General features: G+C 35.3%; 1 protein-coding gene across 3 annotated transcripts in view; it reads right to left on the reverse strand.

Moving 5' to 3' along the window:
- The window catches only part of LOC135155683 (putative pyridoxal-dependent decarboxylase domain-containing protein 2), a 30,798-nt gene extending 16,271 nt beyond the window's left edge, over positions 1-14,527 (reverse strand). Inside the window, exons 1-8 of one of the 3 annotated variants that reach the window (XM_064105588.1) lie at positions 14,288-14,521; positions 6,523-6,599; positions 5,704-5,787; positions 5,046-5,126; positions 2,589-2,744; positions 1,789-1,978; positions 1,106-1,174; positions 452-615 (exon numbers count right to left, since the gene is read on the reverse strand). In XM_064105588.1, the coding sequence (XP_063961658.1) occupies positions 452-615; positions 1,106-1,174; positions 1,789-1,978; positions 2,589-2,744; positions 5,046-5,126; positions 5,704-5,787; positions 6,523-6,599; positions 14,288-14,404 (938 nt within the window). In that variant the 5' untranslated portion in view covers positions 14,405-14,521. Of the gene's footprint in view, positions 1-451; positions 616-1,105; positions 1,175-1,788; positions 1,979-2,588; positions 2,745-3,123; positions 3,649-5,045; positions 5,127-5,703; positions 5,788-6,522; positions 6,600-14,287 lie in introns of those variants that run through there. The other 2 variants (XM_064105589.1, XM_064105590.1) reach the window with 2 other exon arrangements.
- Between the last annotated feature and the right edge of the window lie 2,088 nt (positions 14,528-16,615).

Genomic DNA, 16,615 nt, shown 5'->3' on the forward strand with positions numbered 1-16,615 from the left:
GACCCTTTTATAAGGCACAATAAGATGAGGCACTTATTGAAATGGAAAGTTTGTGATGAGGAAAGAAGTATAAATATGTAATATACAAGTATAAAGGGGTACTTATCAAAAGGAAACTAATATGACCAATAATGAAAATGATTCAGCGATAATGAGTAAAATAGGGACACTTAGAGTTTAAATTCATAAGGAATCACAGGGAGAGTTAACCTGACAGGCATAAGGCACTAATCAGATACCGATCAAGGACATCTAATCGCACTTCATATCTCAGGCTTTATCTCAACTTCAGAGGGCAACGAATAACTTTGAAAGGAATTTCTTTTGATCAAAGCCACATTTTGGAAATCTAGTACAACGGATAGATACGTCTGTCTAGTGAAGTAAATCTTGGCGGTAAATCATGACTGAAATGGTATCTTGGTATATGAGTGATTGTGATGAACCTTACCCTTCCACATGAAGCCATAGATTGTGATCATCACAGATAGTTCTTAGTCTGTTGAGATTATCAGTATGACCAGCCATGGGGGAGCCTGCATTCGCTACCACCATCAGAGGTGTCTTGGAAGAGGATTCGTCGTCTTTGATCAATCTCTCTAATGTAGCAATATCCTGGAAAAAATAAATAAAAAGAAATGTTGTTACAACTGTGGTACAATGAAAGTAGTTTTAACAATAACACAATAATAAACAGTAAATGAAATAAACAATGATTATGATGATGAATCTTAAATCATAGTGATGATGATAATAGGCATTAATATAACACCATCTATCTAGAAATAATATATTACAATGTGAACTACTAATTAATTATAACAAAAAAATAGTAATAACAAAAATAATGATAAGATTTTTTTGAGGCATGGTAGCCATTTTGGTTATAAACCGATCTCTAGGCTAAAAAAACATATGGCAGTGATATTCCCACATGGTCTAACATAAGGCAATTTACTGCACACATAAAAGTGGTACTTGTATCCCACGGCCATGCATTTTATTCATGAGTGAACTCATGCTCTTTTCTCTATACACACAAACCTTACAACATACCTTCTATCATTCTCAACCTGCACTGACATAAATGTTTGAAAAGACTTACCATAGTGTGTTGGGATCCAAAGACTGTGTTACATGGTACTGTACATAAACTGGATTGTGGAAGACCAAGCTGAAAGACAAACAGAAAAAAATCAAAACTTGTTTCTTTTTCAAATCAATGGATTTATCACCTTATTGCAGAACGCCTAATGCAAATATCAGTATTGAGGTATGCTCCTGAGACCCAGTTACTTGTAGAAGTAACAAACTGATCCATACATTTGAGTACAAGTCCTATGTTACATCTTTCTGATGGTGATAGTAAAGGTGTGTCCACACATGTACCTAATCACATCTGATTAATACATTTCTGTAAAAGTCAGAGTCACAGCAAAAATTAAGTCTGGTATAAATATAATTACAATTTAGATAGCTGTTGAAACAAGCTATTTTTCAAATTTTGATTGGGGGAAGTTTGTCAAAATAGTTCTCAAATCAATGTAGGTCCATTTCAAACAAACATCCTATATCACAGATAATGATTAGAATTGCATTGAATTTCAGGTGACAGATGTGATTTAAACCTACAAACCAATAGAAAGCTTTAACTACTCAACTCAGTTTAGAATGAGTAAAACGGTGAAAAAATATCAAAGCAAGAAGTCAACCTCAATTTTATCAACCTAATCAACGAGGGTGAGGTGGAGGGCAGGTTTTGATTGTTGCACTTTTTCTAACATTTACCTGTGAACAGATGTATTGTCCTAGTCCAGGTCGTGATGCAGCACTGATATAGATGATTGGTGGTTTGGTGTAGAGGCAGTTGAAACCCTCTGTACCATATTTCTCATATTTATTATTAAGAACCAGTCGACAAACCCTCGCTAGACCTTCCCGATCATCCACATGGTAGTATGCTGATGATTCATCAAATCTAATACAAATACAAATCAGAGGGATAATGAATATCATTTTCTGTAAAGGGGCTTATTATCTGCCTATTTCAGCCAAAGACTGTGACTCTCCTGACAATAGTTTGCAATATCAATTTTTTTCTTTCTTTTATTTTTTACTTTGCTTTGTATTAGAATAAAGTCATCAGAAAGGGACTTATATCCCTTTATCTAGTATGTAATAATCAGGTTATTTCTAAAAAGTTAATGATTTGTATAATTTGTATGCTTCCGGACAAAACAATTTGTTTTTTTTTTGTTGCAATGATTCATTTGTCCAGTACACGCTTTGTAAGCCCCTGATATCTGACCAAAAGAGTTTTCCTATTAATCTCCAGCATGGCACATACATGTATTCCTGCTCAGAAAAATACTTCTTTACATGATGGATTCATATCAATTCAACATTGTTAACATAATTGCTAGACCCAGGTGCCTTATAGTCCAATTCAACAAAGTATGACCACAAATTATTCAAGATCACTGAAGTCCAAAATGAGCTTCACTACAAATTATTTACAAAACTGGAATAAAAAATCTATAAATAGCTCAATGGTTGATGCTAAATCATGATTTATAAATAAAATATACCTGAATATCCTTGATAGCCAGAGTGTGGTATCAGAGACTATCCTTGTTGCTATTCTACGAAGGTGGTTGAGTTCAAAGGTCGAAATATATGCCATCAAACTCTGTCCTGTCATTGCAATGTGAGCTGCTTTATCTAGCATGCTTGGTGATGTTATCCTTTCATATATTGAAGGAAAAAAAATTGATTTGTAAACATTCGAAAAATTGATAAAACTTTCCAGCTGTTACAACCAGTCATGCTGCAGTCAGAGCTGCCAACATTGGGATGATAGAATCCAGTAGATTTCGCGGAGGTATGATTTTGTGAGGGAGTGGCGGAACGTTGTCCCACGGATGGGAGTTTTGGGTAGCAAAACACATTAAGAAACAACATTTGATAGTAACCGACAGCTGTCTAAACCATCAAAAAAAATTCTGATAGATGAAATGCACATTAGAGAGAATTCATGAATTGTCATTGACTAAATATACACTTCAGGCAATACAGTAGATTTTTTAAATAATTCATAAAAGAATGCATTCAACATGAAAATACCTTTAATTGGCCAGAGTGGGAAGGGGCTGCAGTAGTGGTAAACATGGTAAATGAGCTTTATATGTGGACTGTTTAAAGTCTCTGAGGGATTCCTGTGAAAACTGTCACACAGTCCCATTCTGCTTGAAAAGTATCTTTATACTTCGACAAGTATTTTGTCGTCTTGGTCTTGGATGACTCCATCTCCATGATCTCCATGGTCACTGGCGATGCGATTGTAGTGTGGATAAATCGGGACGGGGCGTGCTTCGCACAGCTCAGCCAGCCACTGAGCCAGCGCCAGGCTAGCTCACTCACGAAAGAGAAAATGTTCGAATCCGATCAACCCAAGTGAAAGTAGGCGAAAAAATCTCCACTTTGCTTCTAATTTTTCAGGATTGTCAATAAAATTATTCCTGAAACTGAAAGTCGAGGTGTAAAAGTAATCCACTTGTTAATCCCATCGTTGATCCACAGTTTCAGCTCGAATAAGGCGCAAGCAAGCTTACGAGAAATGCCTCGCAGTGCTCGTGAACTTTCCTTCTCGGAGCTTCCTGGCGCAGCGCGGCCGGCTGGAGCCCCGCCGGGGCGCATCGGGGGCCATGTGCATAGAGTACCGCTTAAGAGTTTTCATCACACATTGCAGAACCCGGAAATAAAATGGCTTGTTAGACTACTTCACCAGTCGTTCAGTAAAATTATCTTCATTTACATGGGAAATCAATGTACGATTATACAAAAACTGGTAGAAGTTACTGGGTAAAATGAAAATGTGATAAGGAGGTTCCACGTGGGTGTTAGGGAATTGAACATGCTAGACTCGTTAAACAGTCGTTTGTATGAATTTTACAATTTAACAGCTAAAAATCCTGATTATCCGGGAGATTTTGGCATGGGGTCGGGAGAACGGGAGATTGGATCGCAATCCAGTATTCTCCCGCAGGATCCGGGAGACTTGGAAGCTCTGTGCAGTCTTTGATAGACAGGGGAATAGCAATGGTTTATTACTCAAACTTTAAAATGATCTGTGAATGTGATCTGTGGACTAATGCTATAAAAGTAATAATTCGTCAACACTAAACAAAAATTGGTTCCAGAAAACCTTAAACTGATCCAACTGTCTCTCATTTATTTGTATCCAATGGGTTTGCATCAACTTGGTCTTCTAGCAGATCATCTCATTTTCAGAGTTTCTTAATATAATCATGGCTAATCCCACTTGGTCTACTAGCAGATCATCTCATTATCAGAGTTTCTTAATATAATCATGGCTAATCCCTCTTGGTCTACTATCAGTTTGGTCCTACCATCAATTTGTCTTATACTCACTAGGTCTAAATGTCATTTAGTCTAATGCCAAGATGGACTAATTTCAACTTTGTCTTCTTATTATTGGGCACTTTAACATGTGAAAATTTGGTTCAAATACAGCTCATCATATCATCCGGACTTAAGTTTTGGTAGACTGCTAACATCCACCAAGCTTAGATATGAGATGGGAAGGTATAGCGTAAGTGGAAATTAGACAAAAGGGTACATGGACCAAATGGCAATTGGACCAAGTTAGTCCAGTAGACAAACTACATGTAGTTGTTGACAAACTACTATTAGACCAGGGCCCCATCTTACAAAGAGTTACGATTGATCCGATCAATTGTGTCTCTATGGAAATCCATCAGTGTCATAATTTTTTCTACTGGAAATTGGCACAATTTCCTTTGTTAACATAGAGAAGCACAGTTAATTTTCAAGAAAATCATGAATGCATGAATATACATCATAGTTGCTGGCCGTCCACAGTTGCGATTGATCGGATCAATTGCAACTCTTTGTAAGACGGGGCCCAGGTGGGATGAGAACAAATGGTAAGTAGACTATTCTTAGACCAAATGAAACAGAGACAAAGCAGTTGTAGGTCAAGTGGCAATATACCCTCTCATTACCTTGGTATTCCTGGACCATCCTGATCTGATGTAACAATGATGTTCTGAAGCTGCTCAATGATTGCATCCAATTTCTGACCACTGGTCGGTACCAAACACGACCAGAGAAACAAGAGGTAAAGATAAAAGAATGGAAAAAGAGAAGATAAAAAAAGAGAGAATACACTACATTTGGTGAGTATAAGGAAAGGACTGAGTCATTGAACTAATAAGGTCAGAGATGTTAATGGTATATATTTATTATTCATAGTATGAAATAAATTCCTGTGATTAGTATTATGTGTGTCATCTGTTGAGATAAGTACTGCCAGTCCAATTGTGCACATATTGTCACACTTAAATGATAAAAAAATCTTCTCGAAGGAATGTTTAAGGGACTACATAAATGGTGTACAACACATGTTTGTAATGAAGGAAATAAGCAACACAACTTATTACAGAGATGATGAAAAAATGTCGATTTGAAACACATGAATGGAGAGTGAAGTGTTAAAGAACATGCAATACACTAACTAGTCTAGTGAAACAGACTTAAATTCTATGTTCATGACACATGTATAATATATGCAGACTAGTCTACTCCAACAGACCTTAATTCCCATGGGTATGGTAGTGATGGTATGGAGAGGATGAACATGCTTTGTAATTGTACATGTACCTGTTAGATATTGGTCCAGGTAGCTTTCTTCTTACTTTATTCAAAAATGTTTTGAATCTCTCATCTCGCTCCTTGTCAAGCTGCCTGTTACATGTATACATTTAGATATTGTTACCTATTTGCAATTATAGACCAAGTTGACCCAAACAAAGAGTTGAATTGACTACATAAGCCTGTCATTGAAATTTATTTCCTGGGAACATCGTACACTGTATTACAGTATTCTCACCACATCGCCCCTCCCCCCTTCTAGCCAATTAAACCCCAAGTCCATTGAGACTTTCCTTACTCCTTTTCATGTTACTATTTGAGATAGAAACAAATTACATTTTCAATACTGGAACAATTACAGTGTATTTTAAAAAATACATACAAAATAAATGGCAACACAGAGAGAAAATTATAGGAATGGGTCATGTGACTTGGTGCCTGACACAAGCAATGCTCAATATTTTTCTCGACATTAATAAAATGAGGAAAATCAAACATAAACTCAACTGAATTACAGAAGTACATAATCTTCTACAGACTTACATGTAAGAATGTTATGTTAAATTTGTGGTGTATAATGCATACTGTACTCACATTCCTAATATGAAAATGTTATAAGTCTTCAATTTTCTAGATCAACTATAGAAATTGAAAAAAAAAAAAATGTGTTTATAATTTTCATTTTTATGATCTATTTGATTTTATTCATATTCTATTCTTTTACATGTAGTGCTTAAATCCACTTACCTCAGATCTTTACCAAAAGAAGCTTGTTGTGACCAAAACAATACATAAAATGCAGACGTCCTTGAAACAATGAATACTTACTTGCTGTATGAATCCATTAGGTCCATGACTTCTTTCAGTCCTTCTGACATCTCTCGCAAACTTGGTTCAATCATTAGCTGAAAAAAAAAAAATTAAGCAAATATTAAAAATTCAGTGAGTCATATAATTAGATGTTGTTACCACAGAAGTTGAAGATATACATGTATGATGACCATTAAAAGGTCAGTTGTTTTACATTGAGTAGAAACCAAAGCAGTGACCACAAATATAATGTAACTTCTGCTAAATTTCAATAAAATTCAGTTCTGCCCAAACAAAAGAGTATGGATGACCTAATAAATGAGTGAAAGCTACACATAAAATGTGACATGATGTTACAAGTACTTTTGTGGCGTAATTTCCTTCAGCAAGAAACTGATCCACAGTGTGCTGCACTCAACCCAGGTGAGGTAAATGGGTACCGGTAGGAAGTAATTCCTTAAAAAGCTATGTGCGCTATGAACGCCTAGCTTAGCCGGGTAATATAGGAGCGCCTTGAGCACCTAACAAGGTGGATATGTGCGCAATATAAATACCCTATATTATTATTATTATTTCTCTCCTTGGGGTGTGGTGGGATCAACACAAATATCACAACATAAAAAAGTGTGAAAAGAAAAGAAAAGAAGGGGTACATTAAGCAAAATTGAAGGTACATAATATTATTCTTAAGTAAATTCATTCACATTTAGAGGATCATTTACTGATTTATAAATTCATATTTAACCAAGTTTCAAAATTAAAAAAAAAAATTGTAATAAAGAGATTGCCCTTGAATGACTTGACAAACTTGTGTGAACAGAAATCTTCCACAATCTGAACGGAATTCAATGGCAAATAAATAGACATACACAAGTACTACGTGACTTGTACAAGAGCTCTACGCCTTGAACAAAAAGATATTTCCAGAAGCACAGACAAGATACAAAGTATTCTGATTCTTTGAAAGTGTGGACCTCAGTGAGGTATTCATAGAAGTTTATAGTCTTCTTGGGTGTCACTGTCAAGTAATTTGACACTCTTACACTTGCAGGTACAATTTACTGGGCAATAAACCCCATTGTTCCTATTCTAATCTCTTTGAGATGATGCATGATATATTCTTTAAATTGCATGGTAGATTAGTATTTTGCTTCAAATTATCAACATTTCTTCAAAATAAATATCATGTAAGTACTACAAATTAAAAGAGAATGTCTTCACAAGTAAAAATTAGTGAATTTCTATGTGACTTGTGTAAACAGTGATTCTGAGGTTCCACCAGAACAACCTTTGTGTCATTTTAGTGAGTATTTTTTTTTCATGAATAATATTTTCATAAATAAATAACCGCACATTGAAATGGTAGAAAGTGTTTCTCTTTCTTGCAAACTATGATTTTCAGGGCTCTGCTGCAAAGGTTATTGGACCAAGCCACAAACTAAGGTTACTTTTTTCCCCCTCCTACCTTATCTACTTGGCACCAGTCTTAAACTTGCAGGTAGAGTATAACATATCATGTATGTAAACCTTTCAATACAGGCTTATGAAAACTTTGCAGGAAGGGGAGAAGCAAACTTAATCACGGATCAAATACTTTCATGTTACTTGCAATCCTCTTTTGAGAAAAAAACAAGTTAAATGGATGGAGTTACAGCAACATTACCTTTGAAAATAATATGTTCAAAGCCAACAGTAGAAATATGCAGTGTAATAAGTATGCTTCGCTGAATCTTTCTTAAAGGACAAGTCCATTCCAACAAAAATTTGATTTGAATAAAAAGAGAAAAATCCAACAAACATAACATTGAAAATTTCATCAAAATTTGATATAAAATAAGAAAGTTATGACATTTTAAAGTTTTGCTTAATTTCATAAAACAGTTATATGCACATACATCCTGAGCGGTATGCAAATGAGGAGACTGATGACGTCATCCACTCACTATTTCTTTTGTATTTTATTGTATGAAATATTCTAATTTTCTCATGATTGTCAAGTGAAACAACGATTTATTCTCCCCTGAACATGTGGAATAAGCATTGTTCAATACTACATGGTTCAGTCAAGTTCAAGTTGGTCCTTAAGGTCAAATCTATAAAAAATGAGATATTATATCATTCAAACAATAAAAAACAAAAGAAATAGTGAGTGAGGGACATCATCGACTGTCTCATTTGGATGTCAACGAGTTGTGCATATCAATGTTTTTTTTAAATAAACAAAACTTTAGAATGTCATAACTTTCTTATTTTACATCCGATTTTGATGAAATTTGCAGCGTTATGCTGGTTTGATTTTTCTCTATTTATTCAAATCAACATTTTTCTGGGGTGGACTTGACCTTTAAGCTAATTGACTTAGTGACTACCCAATTCCTTGCAGACTACAATTGGTCATTCATAAAGGCAATATGATTCTGATTAATGGCTTGCAGAAATTTCAATCGCTGTCCCCACATAGAATCCTATCTAGAATATGGACAAAATGAGGCAAAGCAGAGGGACATGCTTATTCAATTTAGAGCAGAGGTATGAAACCTTAGTTTGCATTTGCCATCAAGTGTTCATGGGTGAGTGCTAAAAGTTCTACTTTGTATTAATAACAATAACATGGGTTCGAATCCTACTCTACTAATATTTTCTGTTACAAACTGATGACAATTGGATATATTTTGCTGAAAATTAGATAAGACAATAAGGAATTTCAACAATAAACAAGAGTGTCGCTAAGGCGAGCACATAATACGCTCGCCTATAACGCAGAAAATGTAGATATTGGTCAAGCAAGATAAGTGGAAGGTGGCGACTTCACCTTTGACCTTCTGACCTCAAAATCAATAGAACTCCTGGGATCGATGTACCTCGATGGTTCGTGTACTGTAGGCTCCACCACACTTCACTACCACTACCCTCCGCTACACCTACCCGAACCATCGGGCGACAAATACTCGCTCTCAAAAACCAGTGACAAATAATAAAAATTTACAATCAATATTTAAATTTCATTATTTAATAAATAATAATTTCAATCTATGAACTGATCTTCAAAACGGCACTTTCGTAACATAGCTCCTCAAAGCTACGTCATATTGAAGCGGTTCAAGGGTCATTACAAGCCTATTGTATTTGTGGTAGTTACGAATGGATCGAGAAATCTACACGAGATCGGTCTGGTAAGAAACCTCTCATTTTTCACATTTATACTAACATATTTGTTACCCCTTCATACGCATTAGGCGTATGAAGGTTCATAGATAAATAAAATCAGGGGAAACAAACCAATTTCATCCTCTAGTCTAAATGGATTTCCTAGGGAAATCCATCCGTGTTGATATGCATGCATGGCGACCATTTCAAATAATTCAAGGCTCCGTGTCATGTGAGAGAAAGTATATGTAAAAATATTATCAAAAGACATCATCACGGAGTCCTCATATCGGAGAGTTCCAAAATAAAAATGGAGTACATGCGTGGCCTGACCTTGAGTCAAGGCTAGGCCCACCCATGGGTTCAATTCATCTCGCGTGCAAAGGATTCATATGCACCTGGTGCACGCGAATCTTTCACACCCTTTTTGCTCAAATAACTATGACATACCATTATAGCTAAGATTTCTAATTGTGCTATGACACTTACCGAACCATATGGATCGTTTGTTGAATTCTCTTTGCTGTTTTTTTCAATAAAAAAAAAGCATTTTTGCTTGATCTTCACGTAGATGCCTCCTGATCAGCGTGGATATCAATTTTTGCCTTAAGAGGGCGCGCGATATTATTCATATGCCGGTTTGTACAGTTTGTCTGCAGCTTATACTGCTAGCTGCATTCTAGGCGCTCAGCATTATTTTCTTGCTCGTTCAATCCACTTTCATCATCTGTCAAAAGATGGCGCACTTTACCTATAAGTATATACATGAAATGCAACCTGTTGATTTTTTTTCTCTACAATTTCCTATGCGCCGACGACTTAAATCGAGACTGTTCGATAGGAAAAATCGCGTAAATATTCATATCTGAATGACACGCGCCTTAAAACCTTTTTAAAGGTCAAGTCCACCCCAGAAAATTGTTGATTTGAATCGATAGAGAAAAATCAAACAAACATAACGCTGCAAATTTCATCGAAATCGGATGTAAAATAAGAAAGTTATGACATTTCAAAGTTTCGCTTATTTTTCACAAAACAGTTAATGCACAACTCAGCGATATGCAAATGAGAGAGTCGATGATGTCCATCACTCACTATTTCTTTTGTTTTTTATTGTTTGAATAACACAATATTTCAATTTTTACAGATTTGACTATAAAGACTAACTTAACTTAAGCATAAACTGTTATAATAATGGAAATTCCACATGTTCAGGGAGAAATAAAACTTTGTTTCACTTGACGAGGAAAAAATTAGAATATTTCATATTTCATTTAATAAAATACAAAGAAACAGTGAGTGGGTGACGTCATCAGTCTGCCAATTTGCAGACCGACCAGGATGTGCATATAACTGATTTGTGAACTTTAAAATGTCGTAACTTTCTTATTTCACATCCGATTTTGAAGAAATTTTTTAGTGTTTTGCTTGTTGGATTTTTCTCCTTTTTTTCAAATCAACTTTTTGTTGGGGTGGACTTGTCCTTTAAGTTTAACAACAACAACATCGCATTTCAATTGTTGTTTGCGTGATTCCACCGCAGTACTTGGACGGACAGATGGAGTATCTTGGCCAAAATTTGGAGGTAAGCATTAAAAAATAATTTTTACAAATAATTTCGAATAAATCTATAAAATAAAGCTACTTGATTGTTGTAAATTACTGATAGGAAATATGTAGACAGCTGGCAGCCGTCTGTTTCGAGGAGTTTTTTAACTTTTTTTTATTTTTTTATTTCTCCTCGTACACAGACGGCTCGCTAGCGTGCAGCCACCATTAGGGGACTTGCAATGCAAAATCCCCCCGTCGGGGCTCTTCAACTTTTGTCTTTAATGAATAAAAAATTTGAAAATTAACGCGACCAAAATGCAAATTAATATTCCCTCTTGGCATTAATTGCCAAAAAACGGAGAAAAATCAAGTTAAAAGGAACAAAAACAGTGACTTACCTCGGCTGTCGCGCAAATTCACTTCCCCGTTTTATCCGATCTTAAGTACATAAACATATGGCCATTGAGTCCCCTGTACAGATCGCGCTAGAACTTCGGTCTCTGTATTTGGTGAGTGAAGCCAACGGAGTTCAGGGGCCTGTTGCATGACGAGATGAGCGATACGTAGGAACGTCCTAGGACCATTCTTCCGAGATAGGAAGATTGGCGACAAATCAGCGCTTTCCGTTTCACGAAGGCAATTTTGTCTTCCAAGTCCGCGACATCGTTTGATATCGATAGTATCGGAAAAATATTTAGTCTTCATCTTCACCTGAACCTTTTATTTCTGAATGACGACTTTACATAAAATCCGATATTTCAATAAAAGGAGATCAAATAATGTTTTACTTATTACTGATAGTAGAATCGATGTATGGAGCTTACTTTATGAGGTTAAAAGAGAAAAAACTTTAAAGATTCACAAACATAACTAAATAAAATCGAAATTTTCATTATTTCCCTTATTTAGAACACGGTGTCTTTTTAGAGACACCTGTTATTGATATTTCAACGAAAGAGACCCTTGTCCGACATAAAATTGATTTAACTAAGTAATTTCGACATTTATTAGTTCAATATTCTGTATTTTTATAGAATACTTGTATATAATGATAATTTTGCAAATTATGCGTTAATATGTTATTTGTTGAGGTAAATATAGGGTTTGAATGGAGTAAACAAAATCAACAGTGTCTGATTGTATGAGACTAAAAAGGAAAATATGAGAGGCTGCGTGTGAAAAATCTAATTTATTTATTTTATTTGTCAGATATAACGCAAGAAATACAAATGTGAGTGTTTAGAGTATAAACATACCTCAGCTGCATGATGAGTAACAGAAGAAAATGAAAATATGAAAATTGCTGTAAACATGTCCAAGTGGATAAAGTAGTACTTTGCAATAATAATTAGAACATAGAAAAAGGTGTGAATCAATCCGCAATGGAAAAAATACTTTTACAGAAATAATGCTAAATATGACAACGATGATCACTTAATTTATGGAAGTTTATATAAAAATATAAGGTTTAAGAAATAACATAAAAAATATATATGTTCAACATTTCAAAGTTAAGGAGTATAGAGACTATATGCTATGACATAAGGGCCGAAAGGGGCCTACCCTAAGATTTAAAATGCGCCTCTTCGTATGGACTTTCCATAATCTTTTCTTTAATGAACTTATCTTCATTTGTAATGATTGTGATGGATTCGTAAGCTATAGGCTTAATCTATACCTTAAATTCAATATTAGCTGCAGGTTTTTTGTTTTGTTTCACTGTTTAAAATCCAACAATTAATTTTCATTGATTAAAATAAATCTCAGCAAAAAAAAAAATAATTGTAATTAAAATAAAATGAAAATAAATAAATGATTTAGCATGTTTAACATTTTAGTTTTGTTTGTCTTGTTTTTTTTTTTGCTGAATGTTATTGAACACGTTTTTTACCTTACATAATTTCTTTTAAAGAAATTTGTTGTTTATCTATAATGAGAAAGCATGAGGGGTCGGCTAAAGAGATATAGTGCCGCCCATTTCAAGTATTTCAAGTTTTAATATTTTTAATAGAAAAGGGGTGGGGATAAGACGGAGGGAGAATAGAAGAAAACATATTAAAAAAAATATTTGGCCCTATACATTACCCCCGGGAATAATACATGTACCCCGGAGAAGTTTAAATGACATCCGTTTTTGGTCGTCCTGCCGTGCAAAAAGACGACATGAAATTTATTACAACTAGCCCCCATATAAAAAATAACTTGGCGCCATCCCAGATAAAATGCATCAGAGTGCAACCAAAAAAATGTTTAGAGGTGATATGTCAGTGTGGCTTGCCGTAAATGCATTTTCTCTCAATGCCGACGGTGGCGGGCGGTGCGCAAAGAAGATCATGCCTACGTAGGACATGTCTGGAGGTGTCTTTCCAAGGACCATTCTTCGTATCGCCCAAATCGGCTTTGTGAAACAGTTGAGCGATATCTCGTTCTTACGTAGAATGGTTCTACGAAAGACCCTTTCCTGCAACAGGCCCCAGCTGAACAACCAACATAACAGAGACCGAAGCTTTTGGTCTAGGAAATATGTTGAACTTTTTGGCGTGTTTCATTCCCTGACATTCGTGTGATGAATGAAAACGTCAAAATGAACAATGAAATCACATGCCTTGTGCGAGGTTAGTATACTAAGCTCGCATGTTGTGTGAGCGGGCTAGGCCTAGGCCGCGCACGTAGGCTCAGTTCTAAACTGACGTTACTGAGTACTCCATGATCTTTATTTTGGAACTCTCCAATATGAAAATTGATATTGAATGTTGCTTTTTTGGACACTTTAAATTTTAATCATTAATAGAATCTATTTTATTTTTAATGAATTCTTTGATCCCATGTCCATGGATTTTCACAAAAAAAGACCTTCAATAAAATGTTTCTCTTCTTTTTTTTTACTTTACCAACTTTGTATCAGAGTGCACTGGATAAATTTTACCCTTTGACCACACATGAAGCCATTACATTTAGGGACGCATGCAATTCTTGTGCACATATATCCAATTAGCTCATCACGATTCTGTGATAAATCCACTTGAATTGCACAGGAGCTAAATCCCCGGATATATTCATTACATGCTCGGCAAATATTGCTTACCTTATTGGTACGACCATTTCGTTTTCCCCCTGATTTCTCAACGCCTTGTCCTTTTCCTGTAATATTTCCCGAGGCAGGAACTGTGGCCCCTTCTCCGATTGTCACAGAAGCCGCCATAATTACACTTTTTCAGCGATGAATTGAGCTACGACGGGTCTCGATCTCTAAGTAGTTGACGCGTATTCGACCCTACGGCTACGTACGACTTTCATGTCAAATTTACACGCTGGCAATAAGTGCAGCGCAGAGTCCCGGCAAACTGAAGAAGGAGACGATTTTGAGGAAAATACCGGAGAGTGAATACCATGACATTTGCTCCGGCGACAATTGCTCCGATGGAAAATCTACACATTAAGCAAAACATAAAACCTAACCTCCAAAACTATAAATAAACCGGCATGCCAATAAACCCTAATCGTAATCATTACAATATTCTGAACCAAAAACTCTATCACAATCCTTACTCTAATCATATGCCTTCTGAGATATTAAGACCGGAGCACTTGTCGCAGGAGCAGCTAGATGTCGTGTCACCATAAAGGTTTGGGCTTTGTCAGATCCATATGAAATATTAAACGCTGGGAACACTGCCAGCTGGAATTAAGATAATTTTTAAAACATGAAATCCATCTGAAAACAAAACTAGCCCCCAAAAGGAAAAAAAAAATCAAAAACAAAAAGAAAAGATAAATGAGCATGCAAAAAAATAAAATTCTCATTCGTTTTATGGCCCGGGGCATACAATGTGCTGAAAATGTTCTGTTTTCAGATCTGAATATCCTGAAAAGAAAAAAAAAATCAGCTCATATTATTTGTATATAGTGAGATACAAGTTTCTTTTTCAAATTAAGCTAGTGTCCTTAATGTCCCTTAGTTTTTCAAATCATTAGGCCTATATTATTGGGGAAAAAACTGCGTTTATTAAATTTCATTTAGGCATATTAATATCCCTAATGGGTCGACCATTAGATCATGAAATTTCAGTTCGTGCTTAATTTGCACTTACATTACTTAAACACCAATACCTAAACATACGGCAGGCCTATAACTCATGAATTCAAATAGCGCTTAAAATGTGCCGTTTTTAGATCATGCAGGATATTAAAAAAAAAAAACATCTCGCGATTTGCATTTGCATTGTTTGTCAATTAGTGATATAGAGTGTCAAGTTCATTAATTCCTACCGATGAGCCAAACAAATTTACGGCCAAGTATGGCGTATCGGGCGAATTTTTTTTTTTCTTGTGAACAAGCAAGCAAAGTCAACATTTTTATTTTTAATAAAAATACAATTTGTGATAGATTAAAATATGAAATTCAGAAAATAATATCATATTTCACCCTATAACTTCTCTCTTTCATTTTCTTTAATTTCTCTTTTGCATTTAGATGCGTTATACTCTTCATTAATTCTTATAGTTTTGAAATACATATTTTTGTGGTTTAATTTTCAAAACTTTTCAACAGCGTGAAAAAAGAAAATTTAGAAAATGAAATATAAATTCAGATATTGAAATGGAAACATAAAAAAAAATGCGTTACCTCCCAAAGGGCACGTACATTCCATATCAAAAAAGGGGATTTTTTTTTCCTATATGGGAAAGGGACTATAGTGCCCCCAATCAGCGAGTCAGCCCCCACCAAAAAGAAAGCGTGAACTTGAAATTTTGAGAAAAAAAACTAGAAAAGAAAAGGGAAGAAAATAAGGCATATTTAAATGGGGCACACGGGGCAGGAGGCACACTGTAAAAGATCACTATCAAGATACTCGAGCTAATAAAAGGGGCAAGAAACGCCATATAGGACGTTCATTCAACTAAGAAATGCAATTAACTTGCGGGAGGAAACAGCTAACGCTGAATCCCAGGGCGCTGAATAAGGAAGACGCCGCTAATGGGGCATATATTAGTGAAAAAACAATTTATACAAGAATATGAGCAATGATAAAACGAACACATTTATAGGGGGTATTTTTTCTAGGGTGAAAAGGGAAATCATATACGAGCGCAAAATGAGCGGCCGCGGGATATATGTGCATCTCGATCTTTATTTGCTGGAGAGATTGCTGCCTGCCTAGTTATAGGCTATTGCTATGCCTATGTTTTATTCGCAAACAATTATATGCCTTTGTTTATTCTAAAATTAAATCAGACTAATACGGGTGAACTTTTCATTTTTTGGGAAGTGCATATGTTTCTCTTTTTTATAAACATAATCAATTTCGTACGAGCTATATAGGGGCAGGCATCTGAGCTCAAGATTTTTTTCAATGATGGTCTAAATTAAATTTAAAACTTGTCCACAATTTTACCAATGCCGTTAATTTGC

Source organism: Lytechinus pictus, chromosome 10 (genome assembly GCF_037042905.1).
Source record: "Lytechinus pictus isolate F3 Inbred chromosome 10, Lp3.0, whole genome shotgun sequence".
Classification (NCBI taxonomy): domain Eukaryota; kingdom Metazoa; phylum Echinodermata; class Echinoidea; order Temnopleuroida; family Toxopneustidae; genus Lytechinus; species Lytechinus pictus.